The sequence below is a fragment of the Heteronotia binoei genome, chromosome 19 (genome assembly GCF_032191835.1).
Source record: "Heteronotia binoei isolate CCM8104 ecotype False Entrance Well chromosome 19, APGP_CSIRO_Hbin_v1, whole genome shotgun sequence".
Taxonomy (NCBI): Eukaryota; Metazoa; Chordata; class Lepidosauria; order Squamata; family Gekkonidae; genus Heteronotia; species Heteronotia binoei.
In genome coordinates, this window is record NC_083241.1 from 12,338,042 (window position 1) to 12,353,665 (window position 15,624).

A 15,624-nucleotide genomic window follows, 5' to 3' on the forward strand; every position below is an offset into this window, starting at 1 on the left:
CACTTGTTGGTCTTAAAGGTGCTTTCTTTGTATCTCTCCCAGGGGATCTAGGGAACTGGACAAAGGAAGCTCTGGCTCATTCCCTCCCTCCCCAGGGGACCAGGAGGGGGAGGAGCCTCAACCAATGGAGGAAAATGAGGTTTTGCTCTGTAGCTCCTGTGCGACTGAGCAAGCCTTGTAAAGCAAGCGGAGATGAAGAAGAAAGCAAGAGAGAGAACAAAGCAGACGACAGCCAGTTGCTCAGGGGCCTGATAGGAGCCCTCTGAGGGTCTGATTTGGCCCCTGAGCTGCATGTTTGACACCCCTGCTAAGCTCTTGGAGGATTGGCTACATCAGGAGTGTGCGGCCTAATATGCAAAGGAGTTTCTGCTACCAAAAAAGCCTGCTCAGCTCCAGAACAGAACCTGCAGGAAAAGCTTTGCACTTGTTGAGGGACAGCGTGATGTTGTTGCTAGAGTGTCAGATGAGGATCTGGGAAACCCAGGTTTGAATCCCTACTCTGCCATGGAAGCTCACTTGGGTGACCTTGGGACAGTCACATACTCTCAGCAGAACCAGTCTTGTGGGTTGGTTGTAAGCAGGGGTGGAATTCCAGCAGGAGTTCCTTTGCATATTAGACCACGAACCGCTGATGTAGCCAATCCTCCAAGAGCTTACAAAAAGGAGCCTTGTAAGCTCTTGGAGGATTGGCTACCTCAGGGTTGTGTGGCCTAATATGCAAAGGAGCTTTTGCTAGAATTCCATCCCTGGTTGTAAGGATAAAATAGAGGACTGGAGAAGCTACTTTGAGTCCCCACTGGGGAGAAAGATGGGGTATAAATCAAGAAAACAATATTATGGAGCTCAGCAAAACATTCGATACAAAGTGTGTGTGTGTGTTTATGCGTAAAGTGCCTGTGAGCAGGGGTGGAATTCTAGCAGGAGCTCCTTTGCAAATTAAGCCAAACACCCCTGATGTAGCCAATCCTCCAAGAGCTTACAAAAAAGAGCCTAGTAAGCTCTTGGAGGATCGGCTACATCAGGGGTGTGTGGCCTAATATGCAAAGGAGCTCCCATTAGAATTCTACCCATGCCTGCGAGTAACTGATTTATGGGGACCCCCTGCAGGGTTTTCAAGGCAAGAGACATTCGGAGGTGGTTTGCCTCTGCTGAGGAGCTCTGGACCTCCTGGGTGGTCTCCCATCCAAATACCAACCTGGGCTGACCCTGCTTAGCTTCTGGGATCTGACAAATCGGGGTTAACCTGGGCTATTCAGGTCAGGAGGATACAAAAATTATATTCACATATTGCTAATACACTAGGTGTCAAGCATGCATATTTCTAAATACAATGGTGGGTTCTTAGATAGAAAGAAGGCCGCTAGTATCCACCGCCTCCCTCCCTTTTTTCAACGGTAAATCCATCTAGCCAAGGATGTTTACGCTGCAGCCTGGCTGTGAGGTGCCTCTCCTCCACATTCACACAGACAGTTCTTATCAGGTCTGGAAGAAGTGTGCGAAAGAGAGATGTTTTTAATAACCAAAATTCCTTAGTAGTAAAATAGATAATATGTACTAACATTTGAACCCGTGACTCAAACTGCATCTGTATGTTATCTTTTGAAGCAGAGAGTGAGTATAAATGGGCAGTCTCTGCAGTGGAGGACAGTAAGCAGTGGGGTGCCACAGGGCTCAGTACTGGGTCCCATGCTCTTTAACTTGTTCATAAATGATTTGGAGTTGGGAGTGAGCAGTGAAGTGGCTAAGTTTGCAGATGACACTAAATTGTTCAGGGTGGTGAGAACCAGAGAGGATTGTGAGGAACTCCAAAGGGATCTGTTGAGGCTGGGTGAGTGGGCGTCAAAGTGGCAGATGAGGTTCAATGTGGCCAAGTGCAAAGTAATGCACATTGGGGCCAAGAATCCCAGCTACAAATACAAGTTGATGGGGTGTGAACTGGCAGACTGACCAAGAGAGAGATCTTGGGGTCGTGGTAGATAACTCACTGAAAATGTCAAGACAGTGTGCAATTGCAATAAAAAAGGCCAACGCCATGCTGGGAATTATTAGGAAGGGAATTGATAACAAATCAGCCAGTATCATAATGCCCCTGTATAAATTGATGGTGCGGTCTCATTTGGAGTACTGTGTGCAGTTCTGGTTGCCGCACCTCAAAAAGGATATTATAGCATTGGAGAAAGTCCAGAAAAGAGCAACTAGAATGATTAAAGGGTTGGAACACTTTCCCTATGAAGAAAGGTTGAAACGCTTGGGGCTCTTTAGCTTGGAGAAACATCGACTGCGGGGTGACATGATAGAGGTTTACACGATAATGCAAGGGATGGAGAAAGCAGAGAAAGAAGTCCTTTTCTCCCTTTCTCACAATACAAGAACTCGTGGGCATTCGATGAAATTGCTGAGCAGTCAGGTTAAAATGGATAAAAGGAAGTACTTCTTCACCCAAAGGGTGATTAATATGTGGAATTCACTGCCACAGAAGGTGGTAGCGGCTACAAGCATAGCCAGCTTCAAGAGGGGATTGGATAAAAATATGGAGCAGAGGTCCATCAGTGGCTATTAGCCACAGTGTGTGTATATATATATAAAAAATTTTGGGCCACTGTGTGACACAGAGTGTTGGACTGGATGGGCCACTGGCCTGATCCAACATGGCTTCTCTTATGTTCTTATGAAGTAATCCTATATAGTAACAGTGAAATCATGTATATGTCATTACTTCCAAGGATTCTGTCCTTGGTAAAGCTTCAGAGTTTCTACAATAAAGCAACTTTTGATTTAACAACAAAAGACTGATTATTGAGAAATATCGATGCTTGACACTAGGTATGAAATTAAGAAAAAAGAAGTGTCAATATTGAAGTACGGGACTTTCCTATTTCTTAGATTTGAACATGTATGAAAATATGAAGCTGCCTTCTACTGAATCAGACCCCCGGTCCATCAAAGTCAGTACTGTCTACTCAGACTGGCAGCAGCTCTCCAGGGTCTCAAGCTGAGGTTTTTCACACCTATTTGCCTGGACCCTTTTTAGTTGGAGATGCCGAGGATTGAACCTGGGACCTGCTGTTTCCCAAGCAGATGCTCTACCACTGAGCCACTGCTCCTCCCCAAACATCTGTCTTTTCCTTCCATGTGAAGCCACGCCCCTGCCCTTTTGCCACTCCTTTATTAAAATATGGGAGAGCTGGTGGTGGAAAGTGCTGTCAACTTGCACCTGATTTACAGTAACCCCATGGAGTTTGGAAGGCAAGAAATGAACACAGGTGTCTTGCCACTGTCTGCCTCTGCGTAGAAACCTGAGGCTTCCTTGGTGGTCTCCTGTCCAAGTACCAGCTGGGGCTGACTCCACTTAGCCTTTGATGGGACTCAGGGCTATTTTTGTAGCAGGAACTCCTTTGCATATTAGGCCACAACCCCACAATATAGCCAATCCTCCAAGAGCTTACAAGGCTGTTGGTACAGGGCCTACTGTAACCTCTTGGAGGACTGGCTACATCAGGGTTGTGTGGCCTAATATGCAAAAGAGTTCCTGCTACAAAAAAAGCCCTGATGAGACTACCAGGGGTAGGGAACATTGGCTCTCCAGATGTTTTTTGCCTACAACTCCCATCAACCCCAGCCAGCATGGCCAATGGCTGGGGCTGATAGGAGTTGTAGGCAAAAAACATCTGGAGAGCCAATGTTCCCTACCCCTGGACTATACTAACCTGTGACATCTAGATCAGGGCAAAAATCTTGCTGGGAAGTGCTGTTAAGTTGCAGCCCAACTTATGGGATCCCTGATAGGGTTTTCAAGGCAAGAGACAACCAGGTTATGCTTTGCATAGCAACTCCGGATATGATCACCATCTTTACATACTTGACGGGGTGTCATAGAGAGGATGATGTGGATTTGTTTTCTGTTGCCCCAGAAGGTCGGACCAAAACCAATGGGTTGAAATTAAATCAAAAAGAGTTTTCAACTAAATATTAGGAAGAACTTCCTGACCATTAGAGCAGTTTCTCAGTGGAAGAGGCTTCCTTGGAAGGTGGTGGGCTCTCCTTTGGAGGATTTCAAACAAAGGCTAGATGGCCATCTGGCAGCAATGATGATCCTGTGAACTTAGGCAGATCATGAGAGGGAGAGCAGGAAGGGTTGTATCAGTGCTTCGTTCTCGTGGCCCTTTCTTACACACCCAGGGAAATGCTTTAGGGTCAAGAAGCATTTTTTCTCCAGGAGAATTTGGCCAGGGATTCTGGAAGTGTTTTGCCATCTTCTAGGCATGAAACAGGGATCACTGGGGGGGTGTTGGGGAGAGGTATTTGTGAAGTGCAGGGGGGTTGGACTAGATGACCCTGGAGGTCTCTTCCAACTCTATAATTCTATGATTCTTTATGGTCTACCAGCCAAGCACTAACCACGGCTGCCTCTACTTAACATCCAAGAACTGAAGAGACTGGGCTTGTTGGGCTATCCAGGTCAGGGCATGGGAGAGCTGCCAGGGCCAAAATTACTTCCCTGGAGACCAAATCTGGCCACCCCCAGTCTAAAGAAGGCCACAAAACCACCAAAGCGTCTGTTCCCTCTCCTTGTCCTTTTGTTTCCGAGGGTCAGTTACCTCCATATTCTTGCAGAAGGTGGCGTTTGTCCCAAAGAGGATCTGGCACTGCTCGTCTGCACTGTAATGCATCCCAGGAAGTTTGTAAGGAAGTCGTACGGCGTATCGGCTACGCGGGTCTGTTACCAGCAAACAGCTGCTGATCTTGGACCTGCCGAGTTAAACACACCTTTAAGAGAGGGAAGCTCTAAATTTACGAATCAGCTCTTTACCCTGTGTGCCATTAAAGATGCATGTTCTGAATCGGGGTGGCCAAACCGTGGCTTGGGAGGCGCGTGGCTCTTGAAGCCCCGACTGCCCTGTTGGCCGGCCTGCAGATGGCATTTCTCTCTTTAAGTCACTTCTCCTCCAAGCCAAGCCAGTCAGCTTTAAGAGAAATTCTCTTTTCCCTCTTTGGAAAGGGAAAAAAGACTAAGAGAAATCAATAGCTATATCTAAAAACTGGGCTTTGGAAAAACATTCCCCTTCCTCCTAACGATGCCATTTTAAGCCTTTTCCAAAGTAGTTTGCCCAACTGGTCTCAGGGAGCTGCCATTTCTGTTGGGAAAATTGCACGAGGCTATCTGAAGTGGGAGAATGGCACGAGGGTGTGGGAGAGGCTGGATATACATATGCATGAGCTAAAAGTCTTGCTATGACACACCCAACCTTGACCTGTCGTATACATTCTCTCTCTCTCTCTCTCTCTGTGTGATGTGCAGTTGACCCTCTGAATGAATGACCTCCAAATTGTTCTATCATCAACAGCCTTGCTTGCATCTTGCAAGCTGAAGGCTGTGGCTTCTTTGATTGATTTAATCATGTTGGGCCTCCCTTTTTCCCTGCAGCTTTCAGCTTTCCCTCTAGCATTGCTTTTTTCCCCAATGAGTCTTGTCTTCTCCCAACGTCATCCGACCACAGAATTATGCCTGAAGCCATTTTGGCCAATTCCATCACCAAGCGACGGATAAAACCCACAGTCAAATCTTTTATTTCTGTGATGAAATTCAGAGGAGTTTTATGAAGCAGTGGCACTTTCCATGAGGCCTGCTCTGCTATTTTCTGAGCTGGAGGTGTTCTTAGCAACATCTCGTGTCACCCCACAATAGCTGACTTAGTCCTTTCAGCTATACGGCTAAGGAGTTGTGGGTGAACCCGAGTGGATGGCTACTGGCTGGAATTTGGAGAAGCGGCTTGCTAGTTCCCCAGATAGACCTCCACTTAATCCATATGAGTCCTATTGCTCTTTCAGCCAGTGAAGGCAAAAGTTCTCTTTCTCTTCTCTTTCAGCCAGTAAAGGCAATAGTTAATGTGTCTATATGAAAGCCAGTTCTATATGAGAACCAGTTTGGTGTAGTGGTTAAGTGTGTGGACTCTTATCTGGGAGAACCGGGTTTGATTCCCCACTCCTCCACTTGCAGCGGCTGGAATGGCCTTGTATTAGCCATAGCTCTGGCAGAGGTTGTCCTTGAAAGGGCAGCTGCTGTGAGAGCCCTCTCAGCCTCACCCACCTCACAGGGTGTCTGTTGTGGGGGAGGAAAATAAAGGAGATTGTGAACCGCTCTGAGTCTCTGATTCAGAGAGAAGGGTGGGGTATAAATCTGAAGTCTTCTTCTTCTTCTATGTGTATTTTTATGTGAATTTAGTCCCACTGCAAAAGATGGATCAACTGAGTGCCCTTCCGGTTGTGGTTGGGGTTACCAAGTGACTCCTTATGATAAGGGTCGGGTAATGTCTGTCCACAGGAGAGGGAAGCTCCTCAAGACTTTACTGAAGAGAAGGGAGACTCCTCTTATATCAGCACCGGCCAGAAGATAAAGAGAGACCTCCGGTGAAATTCAAGTTTCTCTGTGTTAATCAGACATTCCCAACGGCGGGGAACGAAACATTTCCTTCAAACAGAAAGCGCTATTGAAAAGCATCCAGACATCTCTTCTATTGTCACAAACCGCTGACAGAGTTTGCTTTGAAAAACAGAGGCGAACTGGGATCCTTTTCAAGAAGCTATCAAGGTGCTGAAATTGGGGTATCACGGAGCTTCTGTTCTCTTGCCAGTGGGTTCCCGCCCCCCACCCACCCACCCAAAGCCCCAGATGCCAAAGGAGACGGTTGCTATCTTTCAAAAACCTTCACTGTCTTGCCTAGGAGGAAAACCCTCCAAGCTCTTACTTGAAGAACTTCTCAAGGTCGTCACGGCTGCAGGAAGACCAAGAGAGGTCACTGGGGTTCCGGCCCTTCACCCACTCTCCGGACATGATGTGAGATCTGCCGGTGCAGGACGCATGGTCGTCGTCATGGCTCATCCCCATGCTGTCAGAGGCGAAAGACACAAAAAGCGTTTCAAAGAACAGAATTTCCATGTACCGTCACAGCTTTCCCCACTCTTTTAAACAACCCGCAAAACGCTGGCCTTGACCTGGGTAGCCCAGGCAAGCCCAGTCTCATCAGATCTCAGAAGCTAAGCAGGGCTGACTCTGGCAAGTATTTGGACAAGAGACCTCCCTGGAATACCAGCAGATGGGGAGGGGGGCAGGGGCAGGCTGAATTCAGCCACCTCTCTCAATATCTTCCTTGCCCCCACTAGGGGTCAGTCACTGCAGGTCACCATGACTTCCAGATGCAAACACACACATTCTCACACACTAGGAGGAGGAGGAGGAGAAGATTACAAGATTATGAATGAGGAAGAGAAGGAAGAGAAAGAAGTCCTTTTCTCCCTTTCTCACAATACGGGAACTTGTGGACATTCAATGAAATTGCTGAGCAGTTGAGTTAAAATGGATAAAAGGAAGTACTTCTTCACCCAAAGGGTGCTTAATTCATGGAATTCACTGCCACGGGAGGTGGCGGAGGCTACAAGCATAGACAGCTTCAAGAGGGGACCGGATAAACATATGGAGCAGAGGTCCATCAGTGGCTATTAGCCACAACGTATTGATGGAACTCTGTCTGGGGAAGTGATGCTCTGTATTCTTGGTGCTTGGGGAGGGGCACAGTAGGAGGGCTTCTAGTGTCCTGGCCCCACTACTGGACCTCCTGATGGCACCTGGGTTTTTTTGCCACTGTGACACAGAGTGTTGGACTGGATGGGTCATTGGCCTGATCCAACATGGCTTCTTTTATGTCTGGGGCAAGTGATGCTCTGTATTCCTGTCCTTGAGGGGGGGCAGTGGAAGGGCTTCTAGCCCCACTGGTGGCACTTGGTTTTTTTGGCCACTGTGTGAAGAAGATGATGATGATGATGATGATATTGGATTTATATCCTGCCCTCCACTCCGAAGAGTCTCAGAGCGGCTCACAATCTCCTTTCCCTTCCTCCCCCACAACAGACACCCTGTGAGGTGGGTGGGGCTGAGAGGGCTCTCACAGCAGCTGCCCTTTCAAGGACAACCTCTGCCAGAGCTATGGCTGACCCAAGGCCATTCCAGCAGGTGCAAGTGGAGGAGTGGGGAATCAAACCCGGTTCTCTCAAAGAAGAGTCTGCACACTTAACCACTACACCAAACTGGCCCTCTAGACACCCACCCCATGGGGGCAGGGACAGGCACGGGCAGGGGGCAGCATGAGGCAGCCAAACCCCCAGCATTGCCTCCCACCAGTCAGTGGAAAAACCGGTTTCCATGAAATCGGTCCTTGGTGCCAAAAAGGTTGGGGGCCACTGGCTGAGATGATTTCCGTTTGGGATGAAGTAAAGGATAGGTGTGCCAATGCCCCGTTCTGGATAACCCAGACTACCTCAATTTCATCAGATCTCAGAGGCTAAGCAAGGCTGCCCTTCATCAAAACTTGGATGGGAGACCACCAAGGAAATCCAGAATCATCACATGGAGGCCAGCAATGGTGAACCATCATCTTTTCCCTGGAAAGGCTCCGTGAGGGGTTGCCAGAAGTCAACTGCGACTTGACAGCCCCCCCAAGGGCTATCACACACACACGGCAGCCTTTATTGGCATATATAAAAATATAAAATATTGGGTCAGCTAAAAGGTCTATCAATGGCTATTAACCATGATGGTTAAATAAAACCTCCACGCTCAGAGGCATTATACCTGTCGAGCATGCATATTTCTGTGTGCCATGATGGTCCCTAAGACAAAGAGCAGAACACCAACCTCTCCTGCTCCCCCCTCTTTTACAACCTAAGGGCAAGTAATAAATCCATCTGGCCCAAGGATGTTTAGGTTAGCCTGGCTGGTAACAGTGTGATGCGCCTCTCCCCCAAATTCACACAGGCAGGTCTTACCTGCTCTCAGAGAAAGTGTGAGAAAGGGAGATATTTTTAATAGTCTACGTTCCTTAGTAATAAAAGAGATACTATGTAGTAACCTTTGAACCCGTGACTCAAGCTGCATCTGTATGGTATTCTTTGAAGCTATCCTATAAAGTAACTATGTAAGCCTGTATACGTCATTACCTCCAAGGATTCTGTCCTTGGCAAAGCTATGGAGTTTCTACAATAAAGCAACTTTTGATTCAATAACAAAAGACTGATTGAGAAATATTGATTCTTGACAATACTTTGCAGGGCTTTTTTTGTAGCAGGAACTCCTTTGCATATTAGGCCACACCCCCTGGTGGAGCCAATCCTCCTGGAGCTTACAGTAGGCCCTGTACTAAGAGCGCTGTAAGCTCTTGGGAGGATTGGCTACATCAGGGGTGTGTGGCCTAAGATGCAAGTGTTCCTGCTACAAAAAAAAGCCCTACTTCTGAACCCCAGTGGCTGGGGGAGAGGGAAGCAGCAGGGGGGCCTGTTGCCTTGAATGCCCCATGCGTTGCCCTCCTGAAGATACAGCCACTATGAGACATAAGATGGTGAACTAGATGGGGAGTTGGCAGTGAATTAATACACAAAATAGCGAAAAATGTATTTTAGCAGATTAAAAGAATGACAAGTTGGGGTCCCAGTTATCGTCGGTTTGGGTCGACTGGGCAGAAAAACAGCAAGGGCAACCAACTTCAGAACTGGAGACTGCTGTCAATGTCCTTAAGCCTCTTAATTGCGAAGAGTAATAAATTAGAGTGCTGTAATGTTCCGTTTGATCTCCTCTAAAGCACGGGATAAAAAAACAACATTTCTCTGTAGAACGAAGCTGGAGTCTACTCTGTTCAAATACAAAAATACATTAGACTACAGTGGATGTACACCTCTCAAGTATGGGTTCAACTAACAACACCCTTTTCTAAGAGTAATTTAGTCAGAGAGATTTCTACTCTGTTATATTGCACATCACAGACATCACTCTTATACACTATTCTAGACGAGAAATACAGGGGAACACAGTGGATGTATAGCTCTACTTGGTGAGAATGGGTTTAGCATATGCAGGGCACTTTTTTTTGGCAGCAGGAACTCCTTTGCATATTAGGCCACACACCCCTGATGTCGCCAATCCTCCCAAGAGCTTAAAGGGCTCTCTCAGTACAAGGCCTACTGTATGCTCCAGGAGGATTGGCGACATCATATGAACATATCTGAACATATGAAGCTGCCTTATACTGAATCGGACCCTTGGTCCATCAAAGTCAGTATTGTCTTCTCAGACGGGCAGTGGCTCTCCAGGATCTCAAGCTGAGGTTTTTCACACCTATTTGCCTGGACCCTTTTTTGGAGATGCCAGGGATTGAACCCGCGGCCTTCTGCTTCCCAAGCAGATGCTCTACCACTGAACCACCGTCCCTCAGAGGGGTGTAGCCTAATATGCAAAGGAGTTCATGCTACAAAAAAAAAAAAAAAAGCCCTGAGCATATGTAATGAATAAGAAACCAATATCCCTGTTCAGTCCCAGGGAGGTGTCTGTTCCAAATAGGACTGCTAATTCCATCCCACCCTATTGCCTGATGAAGTCTGCTTTTAGTACCCAAAAATTTACATTTTCAATAAAACTCTGATGGTCTTAAAGGTGCCACTTGACTCCAACTTTGTTCTACTGCTTCAGACCAACACGGATGCCCACCTGGATATAGATGGACTTCTGGATAGACTCAGCAAGACTCTCGTTCTGATTATCTCTTTGAGTTGGAAGGACCAAACTGAAGCAATATCAGGGACCCCTGGAATGATTTGCATGGCAGGGACCTTTAAGAAGTACCACTCAAGGCTACAGAAGACACGACCTGAGTTTGATCCCAGTGGAAGCTGGTTCAGGTAGCCGGCTCGAGGTTGACTCAGCCTTCCATCCTTCCGAGGTCGGTCAAATGAGCACCCAGCTTGCTGGGGGGAAAGTGTACATCAGCGGCCCCGAACCTTTTTTGGCATCAGGGACCGTTTTTGTGGAAGACAATTTTTCCATGGACCGGGGGGTGGGGGGGCGATAGTTTTGGGATGATACAACTGTGCACTTTGTTTCTAAAATGTTTGGTGTTAAGCGTGTGGACTCTTATCTGGGAGAACCAGGTTTGATTCCCCACTTGCTGCTGGAATGGCCTCGGGTCAGCCATAGCTTCTCACAGATGTTCTTGAAGGGCAGCTTCTGTGAGAGCTCTCTCAGCCCCACCCACCTCACAGTTGTGGGTCAGCCATAGCTTCTCACAGTTGTTCTTGAAGGGCAGCTTCTGTGAGAGCTCTCTCAGCCCCACCCACCTCACAGTTGTGGGGGAGGAAGGTAAAGGAGATTGTGAGCCACTGTGAGACTCTGAAATTCGGAGTGGAGGGCAGGATATAAATCCAATGTCGTCGTCTTCTTCTTACTACTACTACATTGTACTATATAATGAAATAATTATACAACTCATGGCCCGGTTGCTAACAGGTCATGGACTGGTACCGATCCATGGTCCGGGGGTTGGGGACCCCTGGTGTAGCTGACTGGGGAAGGCAATGGCAAACCACCCCGTAAAAAGTCTGCCATGAAAACGTCCTGATGCGACGTCACCCCAGAGTCGGAAACGACTGGTGCTTGCACAGGGGACCACCTTTACCCTTTTATGCTTTGGCCAGAAGTGATCAAAGATAATGCTGCATGCGCTCTGCTTTATCAAAAACACCATTTTTGTTGTTGGTTTTTTTAGCACTCCATGCACACAAAGCATCCGTTACGTCACCCAAACTGGTGAGCCGAAGGCTGCTGTCCGTCATTTCTGGCTTAATGGAAAGGAGCCTTTTCAGCTTCAGCCAGGTAAGTAACTTGACCCGGAGGTACACAACTAATAGCTGGCAATCACAAGGCACAAAAGGGACAGAGAGCTCGGAAGCCCACTGCCTCAAACAGCGCCTTTCTAGAAAGACCAGCAGACAATGCCAAGCTCTGTTCTCATGGGAGTGCTGGATTCAGTCTAAAGACTGTTCAATCCTGCCTCCACTATCAGGAGGTAGAAAAATAAAAATGATTACATGGAGAGTTGCCATCTCTGGGTTGAGAAACGTCTGGATATTTTTGTGTTTGGGGGGGGCCCATCCTTCCGAGGTCGGTAAAATGAGTACCCAGCTTGCTGGGGGGAAAGTGTAGATGACTGGGGAAGGCAGTGGCAAAAACAACCCCGTAAAATGTCTATTGTGAAAACGTCGTGATGCGGCATCACCCCAGAGTCAGAAACAACTGGTGCTTGCACAGGGGATTCGAACCCTTTACCTTTAGAGCAGCCCCGTGGCACAGAGTGGTAAAGCTGCAGTACTGCAGTCTGAGCTCTCTGCTCACGACCTGAGTTTGATCCTGGCAGAAGCTGGGTTCAGGTAGCCGGCTCAAGGTTGACTCAGCCTTCTGTCCTTCCAAGTTTGGTAAAATGAGTATCCAGCTCACTGGGGGGAAAGCGAAGATGACTGGGGAAGGCAATGGCAAACCATCCCGTAAATAGTCTGCCGTGAAAACGTTGTGATGTGACGTCACCCCAGAGTCGGAAATGACTGGTGCTTGCACAGGGGACTACCTTTACCATTTTTTACAGCCTGGAGTGGGGAGGACTTGCAGAATGGAGGGAGCACAGCAGGGTATAATGCCAAAGAGACCACCATCCAATCTAGAGATTTCCTCCAGGGAACCCCTCTCTGAACAGCGGTAATATTAGAAAATCTCCAGGCCAACCCAAATTACACCTTCCCAGCCGCAAGGCCACTGCAAATGTGGAAATCGACAGCGCTAATTAAATAGCAAGACAGACCAGACTCATCTCCTCACCAGACAGAGCAGAGGACGTCACTTGTCCTTCGCACCTGCAAATCTCTGAGGCTCCAGGCAGCTCGGCACTGGTCTTCATCGCTCCTATTATGTTACATGCGTATCTATAGGACAGCTAGGATGAGGGCCCGCCTGCCCCAACTTGTGACAACCCTTCGCCTAGCTTGACAGCCATGTATAGTGAGCCCAACAGAACTTAAAGCAGGGTTGGCTAAACTTGCTTAACGTAAGAGCCACAAGAATAAAATGTCAGGTTTTTGAGAGCCACAAGACGTGAACAAATACCACACACACATCTTAATACTTTCTGTGCACAGAAAGATAGAATACATATGTAAGCACTTTACAATACAACCATGGTAGGAGACTTTTTAAAAAGAAAATCTGGGAATAACAGTCCCCATAAGGCCAGCACAGGGAAAGGTTAGGGAATTATTTTTGGCACCAGTGGGAGAAGGAAATATACACATGCACCATATAAATCACTGACCACTGTTTGCATCCTTACGCATCTCTCTTTGCCTTGACACCAAGGTTAGTAAATACAGCTCCTACAGGAGCTATGAAACTAAGCAGGAATCCTGCACCACCCTCTTTAATTCTGTCCCTCCTTCCGGTGGCTCCCTTGGCTCTTGAGCTCTCTTTCCCCACTCTAGGTCTCTGGGCAACGGTATACAAGGTTGGATCAGAACCAATGGGTTGAAAATAAATCAAGAGAGTTTTCAGCTAGACATTAGGAAGAACTTCTTGACAGAGTGATTCCTCAGTGGAACAGGCTTCCTCGGGAGGTAGTGGGCTCTCCTTCTTTGGAGGTTTTGAAACAGAAGCTAGATGGCCATCTGACAGCACTGCTGGTTTTGTGAACTTGGGCAGATCCTGAAAAAGAGGGCAGGAAGGGTTGCCTCAGTACTTAGTTCTTGTGGCCCTTCCTGACATGCCCAGGGCAATGGCGGAACCAGCTGCCTAGGAAGGTGGTGAGCTCCCCTTCATTGACAGTCTTCAAAATACAGCTGGATGATTATTTGTCGGAGACGCTTTAGGCAGCAGCGGGGGGATGGGGGTTTGGACTAGATGGTCTGTAATGGCCCCTTCCAACTCTATGATTCTATGCTGTTCACCACTTTGGGGTCAGGCAGCAATTTTTATCCACGCCAGTTGGGCCAGGGATCCTGGAGGTTTTCTGTCATCTTCTGGGCATGGAGCCTGCAGGGGCCACTAGGGGTGTGCGCGGGAGGTATTTGTGGATTTCCTGCCTTGTGCAGGGGGTTGGACTAGATGACCCTGGGGTCCCCTTTCAACTCGACGCCTCTATGATTCTACAAGGATGCCACCATAAATATAGAAAGTTTCCCACTCATCTCTCCTTGGAACGTTTCCCAAAGCCGCATGAATAAATAGCTTTCCAGAGATCCCAGTTCTGACCTTTTCTTGTCCAGTGTATGCCCATCCCTCCCCTCAACAATTTTGGAAAAGCTAAGCTGAACGGTAATGTCTTTGATAGCCCCACTGAGATTCCTTAAAATAGACCATATGGCTCGGGGTTGGGATGGGATGGTTAAGCAAACGCCTCGGGCCAGAAAATCCTGACGAACTCTTGCTTCCTGCTGCCAGCCATTCATCTTTTTTGCACTAACCGCTCCTCAGCTGATCTGGACACCAGGGGTAGCCGAAGAGCTGGAACGTTAGACCCACAGCAGCTGCGAGCTACAGAGTGCAGAATTCACACACAAGAGTGAAAGGTGGTGTTGCACTTTTCTGGGGCTTTTACTCCAGGGTACAAAAGCTGTACAGAAACAGCCTTCAGATCAGACAGACTTGGGTGGCTAGCCGAATGGGTCTGAAGCATCACAACAAAGTTTTGAGTCCAGTGGTACCTTTAAGACCAACAAAGTCTTATTCTGGGTATAGGTTTTTGTGGCCACTAAAGCTTACAACCAGAATAAAACAGGTTTGATCTTAAAGAACCCAAACTTTGTTCAGCTTTAAGATCCCAGCGAATACAGATTGGATAGTCAAATGGCTGATGCTGGAAAACAAAACAACATCTGTAATGTTCAACTAAGGGTAAGTGGTCCATGGCACAGAGTGGTAAAGCTGCAGAACTGCAATCACAGCTCTCTGCTCACGACCTGAGTTTTATCCCGGTGGAAGCTGGGTTCAGGTAGCCGGCTCAAGGTTGTCTCAGCCTTCCATCCTTCCGAGGTCAGTCAAATGAGTACCCAGCTTGCTGGGGGGAGAGTGTAGATGACTGGGGAAGGCAATGGCAAGCCACCCCATAAAAAAGACTTGTCGTGAAAATGTCGTGATGCGACGTCACCCCAGAGTCGGAAACGACTGGTGCTTGCACGAAGGACTACCTTTATCTTTTTAAAGCTTATAACCATCTGAAAGTGACCAGAGACAGGGCCTTCTCGATTGCAGCTCCCTGTTGGTGGAATCAGCTCCCGGAGGAGGTGAGGGCCCTGCGGAACCTTGAACAGTTCCGCAGGGCCTGCAAAACAGCCCTCTTCCGGTTGGCATATAATTAATTGTTATCGCAATGCCTGAACATTCAAATCTCGAACATCAGATTATTCAATACTGGAATATTGAAGAATTGATTTAAGGAAGGTAGCATAGTACATACTGAAGCGTGTTTTTATGTATTTTATATGTATTTTATTGCATAACTATAATTATTAATGTATTATTAATGTATTTTAAATTGACTTTGTTAGCTTTTTGTGTTGTAAGCCGCCCTGAGCCCACCTCGGTGGGGTAGGGCGGGATATAAATTGAATAAAATAAAAATAAATAAATAATAATAAAACTTTGTGGGTCCTAAAGGTGCCACTGGACCCAACCTTTCTTCAGCCTTAAAATCAGATGTTCATCCCAGCAAACACAGACTAGGCAGGTGCTGGAAAACAAAAACACACCTGTAATGTTCAAAGAAG

At 47.4% G+C, this 15,624-nt stretch overlaps 1 protein-coding gene across 1 annotated transcript in view; it reads right to left on the reverse strand.

Annotated features, from left to right (window-relative positions):
- Positions 1 to 15,624, reverse strand: part of ADAMTS17 (ADAM metallopeptidase with thrombospondin type 1 motif 17) — a 323,961-nt gene that overhangs the window by 138,138 nt on the left and 170,199 nt on the right. The window contains exons 9-10 of the mRNA XM_060260248.1: positions 6,747 to 6,887; positions 4,599 to 4,749 (exon numbers count right to left, since the gene is read on the reverse strand). Coding sequence (XP_060116231.1) covers positions 4,599 to 4,749; positions 6,747 to 6,887 — 292 coding nt within the window. The remainder of the gene's footprint in view (positions 1 to 4,598; positions 4,750 to 6,746; positions 6,888 to 15,624) is intronic.